General features: G+C 36.3%; 1 protein-coding gene across 2 annotated transcripts in view; it reads right to left on the bottom strand.

The window, feature by feature from the left end:
* Positions 1–3,126: 3,126 nt before the first annotated feature.
* CDK17 (cyclin dependent kinase 17) overlaps positions 3,127–14,998 on the bottom strand; it is a 90,434-nt gene continuing 78,562 nt past the window's right edge. For both annotated transcript variants that reach the window (XM_064655401.1, XM_064655403.1), the window contains 10 exons: positions 14,861–14,955; positions 14,165–14,227; positions 11,272–11,395; positions 10,158–10,278; positions 9,529–9,626; positions 9,161–9,266; positions 8,341–8,383; positions 7,234–7,324; positions 6,930–7,007; positions 3,127–6,510 (listed from right to left, as the gene is read on the bottom strand). In XM_064655401.1, the coding sequence (XP_064511471.1) occupies positions 6,473–6,510; positions 6,930–7,007; positions 7,234–7,324; positions 8,341–8,383; positions 9,161–9,266; positions 9,529–9,626; positions 10,158–10,278; positions 11,272–11,395; positions 14,165–14,227; positions 14,861–14,955 (857 nt within the window). In that variant the 3' untranslated portion in view covers positions 3,127–6,472. The remainder of the gene's footprint in view (positions 6,511–6,929; positions 7,008–7,233; positions 7,325–8,340; positions 8,384–9,160; positions 9,267–9,528; positions 9,627–10,157; positions 10,279–11,271; positions 11,396–14,164; positions 14,228–14,860; positions 14,956–14,998) is intronic.

Genomic DNA, 14,998 nt, shown 5'->3' with positions numbered 1-14,998 from the left:
CTCCTACCCTCCTGCCTCTTGAGTGATTGTGGATTTCTTTTAAATATAAGAGGAAACAGCTGTTCTGGGAAAAAAAATCCTATTTCAACAAATTATTTTAAAGGATCTGGGAGAATCCAGTAAAACTTAATGGAAGACACACAGCAACTGGGAAACAGCGCTGTCTTCTTCTCTATTCTTTGAGAGAATAAAAATAGCAAAAGAACACATCTTTTGCTAATGGACTTTTCAATTAAAAAAACAGGTTATCAAAATGAAATCTGCCTTCTAAACTGGTCAATAATGTGGAATAAAAATTTTTCCAGTTGGGAAGAATTTATACAAATGAAGTCCAGCCTCTCAAGTCTAACACTTACATAAAACACTAGATGGTTATGCCTTACGCTTTGAAGAAAAAACTCTCTTGCTAATCTTGTACTGAATTTTATTAACAGATATCTTTTTAACTGTAGAGAAAAATCAAATAAATGTTTTTAAAATAAATACTGTGAAAGTGTCAGTATTTCCAGTGGCATGGAGAGCTCCAAGCCAACAATCCTGGGGAATAAACCGGGAGTTATTCTCTCTTCAGGATTCTTAGTAGTAATCGCAATTTGATCACAATTGAGGGATTTAAGATTTACACTTTATTCATGCTTCAGCAATACACAAAATCTTTCCAATATTATATAGGCTTGGATGCATGATTAGGCTGTTTTTGGCTTACCTGTACAGAAAAGCCAAGCATCCACCAGCAGGGTCACAGCTTCAGAGCAGCTTTGTCGAGAGACTGTGCACACCTTCTGCCCTGGCACCAGTAAGTGGCTTCAGTTCTAAAGAAAATTTTCAGGATGGGGAAAACAGTGATGGGTGATAACAAACTACAGAAAAAGATTTGACACACATCGATTATGTCAACAAAGAACAATTTGTTTTGTCTGAATAAAACTCCTCTCATCAGACAGGCACTTGCCTATTTGGAAATACCTACCAAAGAAGTAAATAACTGTCAACAAGATGACTGTTAAAAGGGGAGATGGTCCTTTAAAACAGACTATAGCATGTAACGGAACAAGTCTCTGCATTAAGAGGCTGTGTGATCTTGTGCCTACAGGAAGAATCTTCAGAAGTCATCATGACATCCAAACAAATTTAGAAAAGGCACAGTAAGTACAGGTAGTCTTTTATGTAAGGGCATCACTGTTCGCTTCTGATCTTGTGACTGACTGTATATCCTGTAGGACAAACACACACAGGTCCTTCAGATCCCTACAGAGTCATCAGAAAACTACAACTTTTGAAATCCCTTTTAGCCCCAAACTGTAACTGCTCTTACCAATTAATGTGTGAGTGCTCTGCCTACACAGATGGAGTGCAAACCTACTTCTTGAGGGCAAAGAGATTGACAGCACTAGTGAGGAGCAGTATAAATTTATTTAAATGAAAAAAGGAGAATGCACCTCAAGCAAGGACTCTGGAACAATCAGCATCGTGGCCCGCCTTGGGTGAGTGGTGGTATTTGTAGAAAAGCATCCTAGAATAGAGGGTGTTAGGATATGTTGATTGTTTTTTTGTGAAAGATTCCCATCAGCTCATATTCACTCCATGAGATGCACGAATGAATAAATGTAACCTTAATTATTCCTAACATGGCTCCAGGCCAGCTCCCTCCTCCTGCAAATTAAGTAAAAGGATGGGGAAGAAAGGAAAAAACAGCCTTTGAAAAACAAGCTCAGGGTGTGAAAGAGGAGGGGCAGGTGGCAGCGCAGACACAGGGCCTGGAGGGAGGTGTTCTGCCACAGTATGTCAGAGAGGAGACAGGGAAGAGCATTCTCCCTGGTTTGCAATCTGCAGCAATGCTAATTCCATCAGCAAAGAGATCCTACCGCATCAAATGAAGAAACTTTATAGCTCTCTGGGGAAAAATGTGTCTCAAGGCAGGGCATCTGAGCCAAGTACGACTCACATTTCATTAGGAGGACCATAAAAGCAATGTGCTCAGGCAGGTCTGCGTCTTGAATGAGTTTGGAGGATGCAGCCAGGACAATAAATTAAGAAGTTATTTACCACAACAGCATGTGCACATGTGTGCATTCACAGTTTAAACTGGCTCAAATATTATAGAACTTAAATGAGTTAAGGGATTTTAGAAAACATGCAAAAATTATGGAAAATTGTATGTTTTCCACTGACATCAATCTTCTTCTTTCAGAGAAGCACAGTATTGCCCAGCAAAAATCACACACAAAAGATTAAAGAAACAATCTAGAATAGCTAAACTCCCATCCCAGTTCTGAAAAACCGAATTTTCACTGTGGCCAAGAAAAAGGGTATGATGTTTGTGCAACTGAACTCCACAGATGAAACGGGTGCATGGTAGGAATTACAAAGCCCACATACATGCTTGATTTTTTACTGTTCATAATCACCCCACCTGTACAGCCAGAGCTTACAATGTTCCAACTAGCTACACGTTTTCATGGTGCTTTCTTTATGTTTTATAATTTATACATGCTGCCAATCTCCTAAATTGGTAAGACATGGATGCTGGTGAGATACAAGGATGTTGCCGAACAACACAAATACCAAATGGGAGCATTAAACCTCTAACAGTCCAAACTCTGGAAAAAAAATAAAAAATAAAACCAAAAAACTGTATAAGTTCCTTCCAAAAATTAAGGCATTTCATAGAAATGTTACATTTGTTTTAAAGCCAAAATTTCTTATAGTAAAAAAAGGTACTGAAATGTGCTAAGAATTACTTCAACTCCGCTCATTAGTAACCAGACAAACTCATCATGTTGTCACAGCCAAAGTAAGTTCTGATTTTGCTTCAGTGTCACCATGTGCTATAATAGCTGCACATTTCCATACCCTGATTTGTTTGGATTTCTTTCAAATCTGACCTTAATTCTGAGTATTTCCTGGGTTTATAATACTTAGCTTGGGGATATTTACAACATACCTTTCATATATTTTGTCCGCAATAACTGAATGTATTCTTAACCTTAATTCCATCTTAACATTGCAAAACAGAAACAATGTACCTTTATTACACTGAAAAAACTCATGCAACAAACAACAAGCAAGCAGCCCAGAGAACGCTACCTCGCAAGTTTTTCAAATGATTTGCAAATACAAAGTACGTTGATTCTTTAATAACTGTTTATTTTAACTTTTATTGCCCAATTCAGGGATACACTCTGGCTACTTAACGCTGTGGTAAAGCAGCACAAAAATAACACAGCCATGTTGAGATGCACGTTCCTCTAGAGCATTGCTGAGCAGCTGGTTTGCCCTGCCCTGTCCGTCTCCCATCCTGTCCTGTCAATCCCCGTCCTCCACCCACCCTCTCTCCCCTTCAAACTCCACCTGTGCGTGCACACCCCCACATCGCCACCACCTGCCTCTGTCCTGTCTCCGAGCCCACCTTACTCTGACACGCACCTGCACCCACTCCCTGGCCTTCCTACACGGGGGTAGGTGGGATACACCAGGTGCCTTCTAAAAAGAACTACTTAAAATCAGCCACAACTTGCAGGCCAGGCCATTTCTCATAAACCGGTCACTCATCTTCAAGCAAAGGTGGTCATACCAAACACTGAAAGTCACCCATTTTTGGTGACTACCTGCTTGGGTTTTGTCACGCTTGAGGTCTTCTCCCAAAAAGGCCAACACTCCTTACAGTTCTTGGGACAGTGAAACCAAGTCCGTAGTACCTGATTCTGCCAGACAGGAGGCGGAACAGTGAACTGCACAACAAGGATGTCATAGAGATGCTCAGAAACCTCAGACTTGCTGACTACTGCCCCAAATAGGCAGCTGCCACAGAACTGTCTCTGCTGATGCAGGAATTTCAATTAGAGAATTAAGAAAAACCCCCAAGCTGGCTTGACCACAGATGCCATGCTTTTTAAGAAATACATTCTTTAAAGCTACCTCCTAATGAAGAAAACAGATTCACTTGTAGGTTCTTAGGAAAAATTTCTTTATAAACAGAGTGCTTTAATTTTAAGGAAGATCTTCTCATCTGCATCTGTAACAAAAAAGCTGAGCTCCTACTTAAAATGGAACATCCTTTTGTTAGCTGCAGCAGATCCCTTTCTAAATGTATTAATGCACTTCATTTTACCAGTTAAACCTTTAAGTCCTTTACTCATTAGTGTCACATTATTACTTGTTCTTTTATGATCTATAAAATATTACTGTTCTAGAAATGCTAAATCCCACATTTATCCACAGTGAACATTTACTCTATATCTTCACTACTTCTGTAAAAAAAGGAGATGTTTTTCTGATACGTCTTTCTTCAACACCATCACATCTACAATGTATTTCCTACAAAGTTAATCAGTATAAAATCTAGATCATATCCATAGCAACTATAAAAAAATATATAACAACTATTTCAGGACAAGGTTTTTTATCAGTGCCACGTCTGCCTCTGACACACACATAAAACTCCCACTCGAATCAGCGGGAGACCTATGCACGTGTCCAAGACATGTATTACGCTCCCAGACCTAGGCAAGACTTCTGACACCGTGTGACACGCAGGACTTGCTCACCAACAATGAGACTGTGGGCCGTGCTTCTCATAAGATCCTGAACAACCTCAGTCACGGATGAGCCACGTTACTTTCCACTGCCACTACTTCTGCGTTCCATGAATCAAAGAAGCGGCCAGAGCCCAAACTGACGGCTCCCACAACACACGGATCTACCGAAACGTTTCCAACAATGCCCCAAGAACCGCAAGTTCACTTAGTCTGTATTTTTAACAACACAGGGCTTTTCTTATTATAAATTTCAAAACAAAACCAAAGAATTCCACATAATATTTATACTTTCAAAAGTACAATATTAATACAGGTCGGTCAGTTAGAAATAACAGCAGTTTGTTAGGTCTACAAGATTTAACGTAAAACCAGTTTACAAATGCTGAAAAGCAGTAGTGGTCCAATAGTCACCATTACACATGAATTTCTCTCTTCCAGAAAATAAAAAAAAATCCCAATTCAAATTTACCAGTATCAATGAAATATTAATAAAACACCCCCAAACATGCCACAATCACTATTCACAAATAAAGTTAAAATGAAATATACAAAAATTCACTTAATACTGTTAAATAACAATAAACTACAAGATTTCCTGAACAGAAATGGTAGGACCCCTGAACGTTTTACAGTGAATGTCAGGAAAAATTAAGTTACCTATGACTATTTTCATGATATACCAGCCAAAGATTTACATGAACATTTCAAAATATACCAATAAAGATTTACAGTCTCTTTAAGATGCACTAAACAAATAGGTTCATAAAGGTGAACACAAATGCTTAAAAATACTGTAACCATCACCAAGGTGTACTTATGATACTCATTGAGATGCATAAGCATAGTAGTAATATGTTTACTATCTCTGGAAAACAGATAACATCTAAGATCTGAAAAACTCCCTAAGTTCCCACTGTAAAAGCTCTGTAGCACAGTGAGTTCTTATCAAGTACAAACTTGCATCTTTCCAGTTGATTTCAAGTGAATAATGCACAAATGGCAGAGCAACAAGGTGGGAAAAGTGTGACATTATTCCCATGTTCTTGTAATTAGTTGTCCTGTTCCTCTGTAACGAAAAGTAAGTCAGGGTCCAATGTATATGGATTATCTTTTTACTATCTGTATTTCTAAGTTAAAAATAAGGTAAAAAATTAATTGTTTCTTCAGGCCCCATATGCACAACAATGTGCAAATATTTTATGCTGGAGTAAGCCTGACAAAATTTATCACCCAGCCTCCATGCTTTAATTTATCAATAACTAACATAGGATCTGAGAGCAAATCATAGTTACTGTTCACTTGTTGGAATCAACTTTCACACCATGTGCTTTTCAAAAATATAATATGCATTATAATTTTTCAACTATTTCAACACATACTTCCAATGTTAAATAAGGAATTAAGTGCCAAGAACTTAGAGCATTAAAGATGGCTCACCTATAGCCAAGCAAAGCTAAGTTTACATTCCAGGAAACACTGCAGTTTAAGAAATAGAAAAAAACCCCGCAGCAGTAGAACATGTTATCAAGAGAAACAGATGCATTCACATATTATAAAGCCATTGCAACTTTTTCAGGCATGGAACTGTTGTGTTAACTATACAGACAGTAGTTATTTAGCAGCAATGATTCCGCAATAAATAATGCACTGTGTTTCTCAGTCCTGCACAAAAATTGCAGCTACAGTTACATCAACAGCTGTAACCTACTGGCTCTAGTGGCAGAGGAGACCTTAAAACCAACTGTACAAAAAATTGTCACACTGTGACAACAAATATAAAAACATAATTTGCAGGTTGGAAATAAAAAGACTCCACTGTGAAGAGGACAGTGTAGACAAACTGCGATTCCAAGTCCACCAACAGAAAGCACTGCCTTTGGATCCGAGTCCTTGATCGACAGGATAGTCTTGGGCTTGACTCTGCACTGCCTACTTTAAAAAAGCATGCTCTGCCTTCTGTTCTTCCCATGTCCTACAACAGAACACGGACCATGGTAAGAAAGCTAAGCATTTGCACAAGAGAAGTACTAAGTTATTATCTACATCTTCATTCTATTTCAAGAGAATATTCTTTGTGCTTAAATCAGTATCAGCATCTTTGTTTTAACTGCACTTAATGCATTTTTTTTCACTTTGCCACATTCACACCCACACAGCAATGGTCTGAATCTCCGAGATACTCTCAGATTAACAGTCCCTCTGCCCATCCCTGGCAAAACTCATCTCTTTCTGTGCCTTTAGCTTGCATGTCTCTACAGGAATCTCAGCAAATCATTCTTGATATTTGAGTACATTCATACAAACTAATTTAACAAAATGTTTTTCAATTACAAATGCCTCTGGTACAGCATTCTTTTAGCAGATACAAGAAAAAAATCAAGCTTTCCATACCTGTCTCTGGGTAAGTGGAATTTCGAAAGCCAGGGTCTTTTTGCAATTGAATCTCTTTTAGACTGAATATTGAAACACCTGGAACGTAACAAAGAAATTCATTCACATCCAAACACAACTATGTTTTAATAAACAAAATTATATTCTTATGTACATAGTTCAGAATAAAAAAGTTTCCTATTAACAAATATTTAAGTCAATATATATCAGATTTCTTTAATAGATTAGAGTTTTTCCTTATGCAACATATTTAGCTTTAATGTACTATCTTAACAATACTCTGCTACTTTACTACTCGTCTTACTTTCAGGCAGAGTGTGTACTCTTGTTCCAAGACTTCTGAAGTATGCGTGTTTCATGGCCTCTTCTGCTGAAATTCTCTTCTTTGATTCATACTATTAATATAAAAAGCATACAAGCATGTTGGTTTCCATTTAAAATATCTTTGCATGCAGTGATTTCATCAAAGGGAAAAACAGAGTTCTATTTGCTCAGTATTTCCCATAATGCACTAGGACAAATTTGTTTTCATTACTTATATTGCACGCACAAAAATCTAAGATGTTATCTGAATCAGTAGTGCCAACAAGACTGCTAACATAGTCAAAATAACTTTTGTAAATGGATGCAAGTCAAAAATATACTTTATGTATAGATGTTACAATGCTTAGATGTCTCCTGCTTGGCATACATGCAATTCTGGACAACAATGCAGACACCTAAAACGATGTATACAAATCCTGAACAAAGTCCTGGTTTAGACTGCAAGTACTGTTCTAAAACAATGTGAAAATAGAAGAAGACCTGTTGTAGAATTTAAATCACAAGCTGCAAAGCAGAGTAAGTGCACTCCACCTTAGGTAACAAGGATTTTTAACACTGTGAAGTCACAGTGCTGCATGTACTCAAAGACTTAGGAGCTGGCCTTCTATCTTGCTTCTGGCTCATTTTTAATACAGATTAAAAGATTAAGCACACGTACTTCACCTTCTGAATACAGTTTGCAAATAGAAGAGTTACACCTTAGTAACTCCTTCTTTAGTACTGACTCAGTTCATCGCTATGGAAATATAGCATTTGTATTTAAAAGTTCTGGTTTAACGCTGTATTTCACAAGAGGTTTAGTTTTTTCAGGGTATTGCTAACACAGAAAATTCTATTCTTACAAGTAGTAGTATGAGAAGAAATCAGTTATGTGGGAAAAAAAAAGTAAACATCAGTTTTTTTAATTCTCACAGTACACTGGCTTCCCAAAACTCATTCTTCTCACATCATCCACTACAGACTCACCTACACATTTCTCTTTGAGACAGATCTACCAGATACTATTGCTTCTAATACATTTTGCAAATAACATATCAAAACTCTAAACTTGCACTTTTACAAAGTAAAGCCACAAAACACATCTTACTTGAAGGAACTTCGCTATCAATTCAATTCCTTCCGTGTCTAGCCTAAAAATAAAAATATTTTTAAAAATTAAAACAGTTATTGAACTATATTTACAAAAGTAAAACCGCTGAGGAACTAACAATTAAATTATAACAAACCTGAAAATTAAATTGAAACATAAAAATGCTTTCACCTACACAACATTTACGTATGTTAAACTATGTACTTATGAGTACCAGTATGTCAGAACAAGACTATTTGGAAAACACTGGGGATAGACAAATCCTGAGTTTGAATTGTGATTTACTAGGTTGACCTGGATTATTTATTTGAAATTTTTTTATCATTTTTTAAAGCTTAATACTACTCACTTACTAGGAAACAATGTCAACAAAAAATGCTGTAGTCTATATTATAAAGTTTATTTATATTAACTGTACAGATCTTTAAACTCCCTCATTATAGCTTTAACATTATTTCAAGAAATTGCCCAAGGAAATCTGGCTATTTAAACAAATGGTCTGGACCATAATAATATAACCAGAAGAGAATCTGGGTTATTTAGGAAATGCTGTGTGAATACTCCTACTATAAAGACATTATTAATTGGAGTTTATAGTTCTATAGGTCATTAAGGAGCTGTGGTTCCTAGAATGAAATTAGACAAAGTAATCACATAGTACCAGGATTCTGCTTTACATTAGCATCTGCCCACAATAACACAACTGATGTGCAGTTTTACAGAATTCAGTAGCAGACTGTACTTGGAAATATGTTCCCATTTACGAATATGCAAAGCCACAGGGATGCGTATTTTCTATTAATAAAACACAAAGTACCTTGGTGCATGGTTGATGAGAGGTTGTGGTTTATACTTAGGAAAGTTGTAGTTTCTAAATTCATCACTGGAAGAAATGCCCGGCCATGTTTCTTGACACGGAGTTCCTGCATTTAAAAGCAGCAACAAATTCAGCTTAAAATGTAAACGAACAAACAACTTTGACATGAATAAGCATTTATCTTGTAATTTAAAAAAGAAAAAAAATCATTCAGTAAGTCTATATTCTGCAAACTCAGCTGTACACTCAGCTGAATAATTTTCCATCACCTTGATTACAATGCGATATAAAATATCATTGTTTATAAAGATCTACAGTTGTCATACAAACATAAAGCATCAACATTACTGCTAAAAGTATTCATTTACCAAGAAGTCTGAAAATTAAGTGCAGTTCATCTTCAACAGTCGAACCAGGAAAAAGAGGTCTTCCTGATGCCATTTCAAAAAATATGCATCCAACACCCCTTTATAAAAACAGGAAAAAGATAAAGCAGAAATAATCCTAAAATTTCAGCTCTTAAAGACTTCTGCAATTTCTCTTCAATTACAACAAATTATTAAATTAGTTGTTAAAAATACTGTTTAGAAAGATGTGAAGCAACAAAAGAGTTGTCAAAGACTGAACAAAACCTGTGTCATAGCTATATTATATCCCCTTCCTTCAGATGTCAAGTTAATCAACTGTATTAAAGTTCATAGTAAAATACCACATTATCATGTCATTAGGAGAATAAGGTTTGTTTTTCCCCCTAACACTGTGGGCCTAATGCTTGCTTACTCCGAGCAATAAAAAGGTACTCTGCATTTTCAGAGAGGAACAGTAGCACCTTCCCAGTCTACCATTTTTTTCTCTAAGCATCTAACTCAGTTGTAGCCTACAAAAATTCAAAGGATTTGAGTATATAAGTATCTGAATGTTACTATATAACAGCAGAGTTAACATTTTTTCAACTTCACTCAGAACAAAACTTTAAATTAGACAAAGCTATACAAACCACATGTCAATTTGAGTTGAATACTCTGAAGATCCGAGGAGAACATCAGGTGGTCTGTACCATAATGTGACAACTTCATTGGAATAGGTCTTCGTAGGAACAGACTTCGCTCTTGCCAATCCTTGATAAATAGGGAAATGAAGAGTCATATGCAGCTTGCTGAAATCCTTTTTGCATGAAATTGACAAAATATTTTTAAGAACTAAATAAACCTTATTATACTTGCTAAATACCTTCCCTTAATGCTCATTTAAAGGCCCTAATAAATACATTTCTACAACCTGTGATTCGTCTTTTGGTATTTATGGCAATCTCACGGTCAACATTTTTAAGCACAGAAGATCAGTGAACAGATCAAATTCTGGGCTAATCCTATACATTTCGTTAAATCAACAAAGCACTAGATCAGTATGACACCTTCCCACTGCAAAAACCCTTCTGCTCTATTTCTATTTGAAAAATACATTGCAAAAAGCAGAAGGCAACAAACAAATAATGAAACAGTGGAAACAGACCAAATCTGCGTTGGATCATCAGGGTTCTTCCATTCTAACATTTCAATTTGTCAGTAATATCTTCAATAAAATTCAGGTCTATCATGTTAGATGCAATCTTCTGAGCAACTTTCATTCACACACAAGGGGAACAACCAGTGGTATCATAACTTTTGAAGGATCTTCCAGACACAGAAGGTAACAGGAAAATGTGCATGCCCCACCTACTGTAAATCCCAAAGGAACTGGTGTATCAAGTGATGGAGCAACACCTGATAATTTAGCATATGACCCTTTCTTTCTCACCTCATGTCATGGTTACCCTGCTTTAGAGTGACTGTGGAGGGTTAGGAGAAGCAACTTGAGCTCCACCTTAAAGATTTGACTAAGTATCAATTTTAAAGGAAGTTGTTAAGACTACTTTCAAACCACAACTCAAGTGACAGTATTATCCATACAGGTATTACTTTGATTACTGTAAAAGACTGACTTTCATTTTCCCTTTGAGAACACCCAAATTCCCTACAGACCAAATGTACTCATTTCTCCTTCATAAGGAAAAAAGTGTTTATTTTGCTGAGAGATAAAAATATCTATTACAGAATAATTTCAGGCCATACCAAAGTCTGCAAGCTTCAGTTCTCCTTTCTCATTAATGAGTAGATTTTGAGGCTTCAAATCTCGATGTAACACCTTCCTCCTATGACAGTATGCCAAACCACGAAGAATCTGATATAAAAATAGCTACAAAAGAGAACATTTAGATAAATTAGACAAAGAATGTTAGTCTACAGATTACACAACTGTAACAGCCCTTCTGGGTACTGGAGAGTTAAGACTCTGTATTGTAAGCAGGACAAAAACACTTCTCAAAAAGTGAGTTACTTTTCCATATGAACACATTCTGAACATCTTCATTATTGTTCAGAGATTTAAAATCCTTTTATGCTAATGCACTGCTTTAGCACTATACTTTTTACAACAAAGACTTTTAAGAGCAATTTGTTCTGTTTAACTGAAGAGAACCACAGGCCTGTTTATTTTTAAAGTAAGCATTTACTACTGCTCTTCCACACACTGATGTTTTTAAAGGTAACTGTCTCTGACTATATACTCAAGTTCCCTTCTGCCATAGAATCTCTTCTGAAAATGCAGCATAGCATCCTTTCTATCCAACTGTGCTAAACTATGAAAGAATGCTTTGGCATGCTACTGGAAAAATACACTTAGATTTGCAAGCTCACAGAGAGATGGGGAAATGAGGATTACTTAAACAGCCCAACTGCCTCTGGCATTTACATTCATCCCCTCACCTTGACACACACAGGTTTATTTGAGTCCTTTGCAACAGCAAGCCGAGCAAGCAGCTCCAGTTCTGCATATTAATGCTGCACATACATAGGTATTAAAGTAGTAAGGGGTGAAGAAAGGTTTGGCAGCCAAACAAGTTTACTATATCACTGCATTAAGAACTATTCTGCAGTTTCTGTATGTATAAAGGGTCTGATCTTGACCATGAAACTTCTGGGTAGCCATTGCTGGCATTTACCACACAATGGCCCTCAGTCAGCATAGGTGATCAAATATACAATGACAAAACATAGAGCAGTACTGAAAGCAATGTTTACCAATGTGACAAATTCATCATGGAACAGGACCTTTGAGGGAAAACACTAGAATGTTTTTATATGACCATCTTCTAACACATCAGTTTATTTTTGTACCAAGTGACACCATCAAATTCTTTTTTGTAAACTGGGCAAATACACAGCAGGTGTAGTTATATCCATCTGTTCTCAGTCTACTGACGTGGGATTCACCTGTTCTTGAAAAACAGGAATTGGGACTGATTTCTTTCTTTGTTTTCTTTTTTTATAAGAGCAGAATGAGGAGCAACAAGTTTTGTTCAATCTACTCATGTCCATACTGTTGCAAGGGTAGCCAGTCCCAAGCTATATTAGCAGGACTGCTATGGAAATTGATGGCCATCTTTAGTGTACACTGGGACTGCAAGGATTAGTCAAGAATGAAAAGCAGGTTATTCTACAGAAATTGTGAATCTTCACCACCCTTGGCAGGGATCCTTTTGGAAATGCACAGGATGCCATGTATTAGCTCAAAATTTTCGTTGAAACTAATACTTGCAGAGATCACACACATCTTCATGTTGTGAAAACACAAAAAAATTAAAATTAGCTGAGGAATGTGAGGGGAGTGATGACAGGGAGGTCTCTCAAATGTTAATGATGACTCGAACCCCCACAGCTATTGCAAGGTGAGCACCTACAGCTACCACAGTTAAGAAACTGTTCTGTTTTACCAGTGCCAAAGGTAATGACCATATAAATCTGCTCTTCAAGCACAGCTTAAACCATAGGCAAACAAGGAAAAGAGTTCCTCTGCTTAGCTTGGATTACCACAACCAGATTCTGCTTGTTCTTTAACTGCACTTATTATAGGAGTCAGGTTCCCACTTACAGCTTTCCCTTACGTTTTTTAAGCTTAAAGCTTTACTTATTAATTTGTAGATAATTAAAAACACAAATGTAATTATGTTTTTTTGTTGTCTCTCCAAAGTAGAAACAAATTAAAGAATTTCTTTTTGCAGACTCTCAAAGGAAGCAACAGAGTAGGTTAAGGGCAGATGTCTTTCCACAGAGATACTTCTTGTAACGTGACAACAGAATAAAAGAGAAAGCTAACCAAACAGTAACCAGTATCTAGACTGAATGCCAGCTCACTTCACTCATTTCAAGATAGCACTGACCTCTGTTTGGAACCTTGTTTATAAAGCCATAAGTATTAACGAACATAAAGAGTTATTCCAGTTTTCCAAATCACAACCTACTTGTTATGAGAGAGGTAACACTTGAGTCAGTTTCAGCAGGCCACATTCAAAACTTAGTCACTCAACCAGGCCACAGCCATAATTAAAAGAAACAGGCAATTAAGCCTTAAAGAAAATTACTTCCATTTTCTTACTAATGGAAAGATGAACATAACTCATTCTTAAACATATATTTTTAATTTCTTATTTGTGTGGTAGGCAGTGGCACCCAAAACCACATTCATGATCAAGGCTACATTTTCCTGTGTATATAGTATGCATATATATAGTATGCATGTATATAGTGTGCATATATAAATTTTATTTGAGGATATATCAAACTACAGCCTTAATAAATGAGTATAAATCAATGGAAGTACAAGAAGAGCCCAAAAGAGTTATGAGTGCATTATTTTTTAGGAATTTTTAAATTTTAGATATATAACTTCAAAGAGAATGAAAATACATGAAGTTCAATAATCTCTTTTCAATGTTTTAAACACTTAAAACCCATCAAAATCATAAAGACTCCATTTGATGTCAAACGTAGGCCAAAAGGTCAAAAAGGAAGTTGTTTCTTTATTTTATTTTTAAAAAGACTAAACCATATAGCTCCTGAGATTATTAAATTCTCTGAGATTCTTAGGACAAAGCTGAAGGTAGTTACTGTCACTAAAAACACTCACCTTTACATTGTGCATACTCATGATGTTACCACAGTCGTCCATGTACTGCTTCAGATCCTTGTCCTATCAAAACACCATCATTGTTGTTGTTCAGTCAAATTATGGACAATAGATTGCATGAATATTATTTGTTGGTAGAACTAAAATACTACATCAGAAAAATGAGTTTTCTGCAAAAGATATTCAATGATAGAAAACCCAAACGCCTGGGCACAGAAAATTCTGGCTTTCCACAGGATATAAATACCCATGTTTTTCAGCAAGATGCATCAGCTCAGGCAACATTATTTGCTACTGCCTTCTCCTCCATCTGTGTGTGGCACAGTATTTTATAAAATTGGTATATTCTCCAATTACACTGGAAGTGAATACATCGTAAGAAAAAAATATCATAGGAACAGCAGTGTGATTACCCTTTTCTACAGTTAATGATTTTGGACAAGTAGGCCATTTGCTCAGGTAGACCACAACTACCTGCTATTAATGAAACTCTGAAATGATCACAACAGTGTTTACTAATTTACAGCAATTCAAGAACTGAATACACTTTCTTCATTTTCAGCTGAATGATTGTAGATGCAGGAGTAAATTAGAATAGTCCCAGTATTTTTAAAAAGAGTACAGAATTTCACTATGTTTCCATTTCTTAGAAATAATAAACTGAATGTAAAGCTCACTAATTGTTTAAGCACTTACCAGGTATTCGAAAACAAGAGTCAAAGACTTGTCTGTGTGCACAATATCATGTAATGTAACAATATTTGCATGCTTCAGATCTTTTAATAATGACACTGCAAAAGAGAATAGTAAGTAAAAAAATAAGTGCAAAACCCA

The sequence above is a fragment of the Pseudopipra pipra genome, chromosome 5 (genome assembly GCF_036250125.1).
Source record: "Pseudopipra pipra isolate bDixPip1 chromosome 5, bDixPip1.hap1, whole genome shotgun sequence".
NCBI classification, from domain to species: Eukaryota; Metazoa; Chordata; class Aves; order Passeriformes; family Pipridae; genus Pseudopipra; species Pseudopipra pipra.
This window is presented reverse-complemented; position numbering and strand designations above follow the sequence as displayed.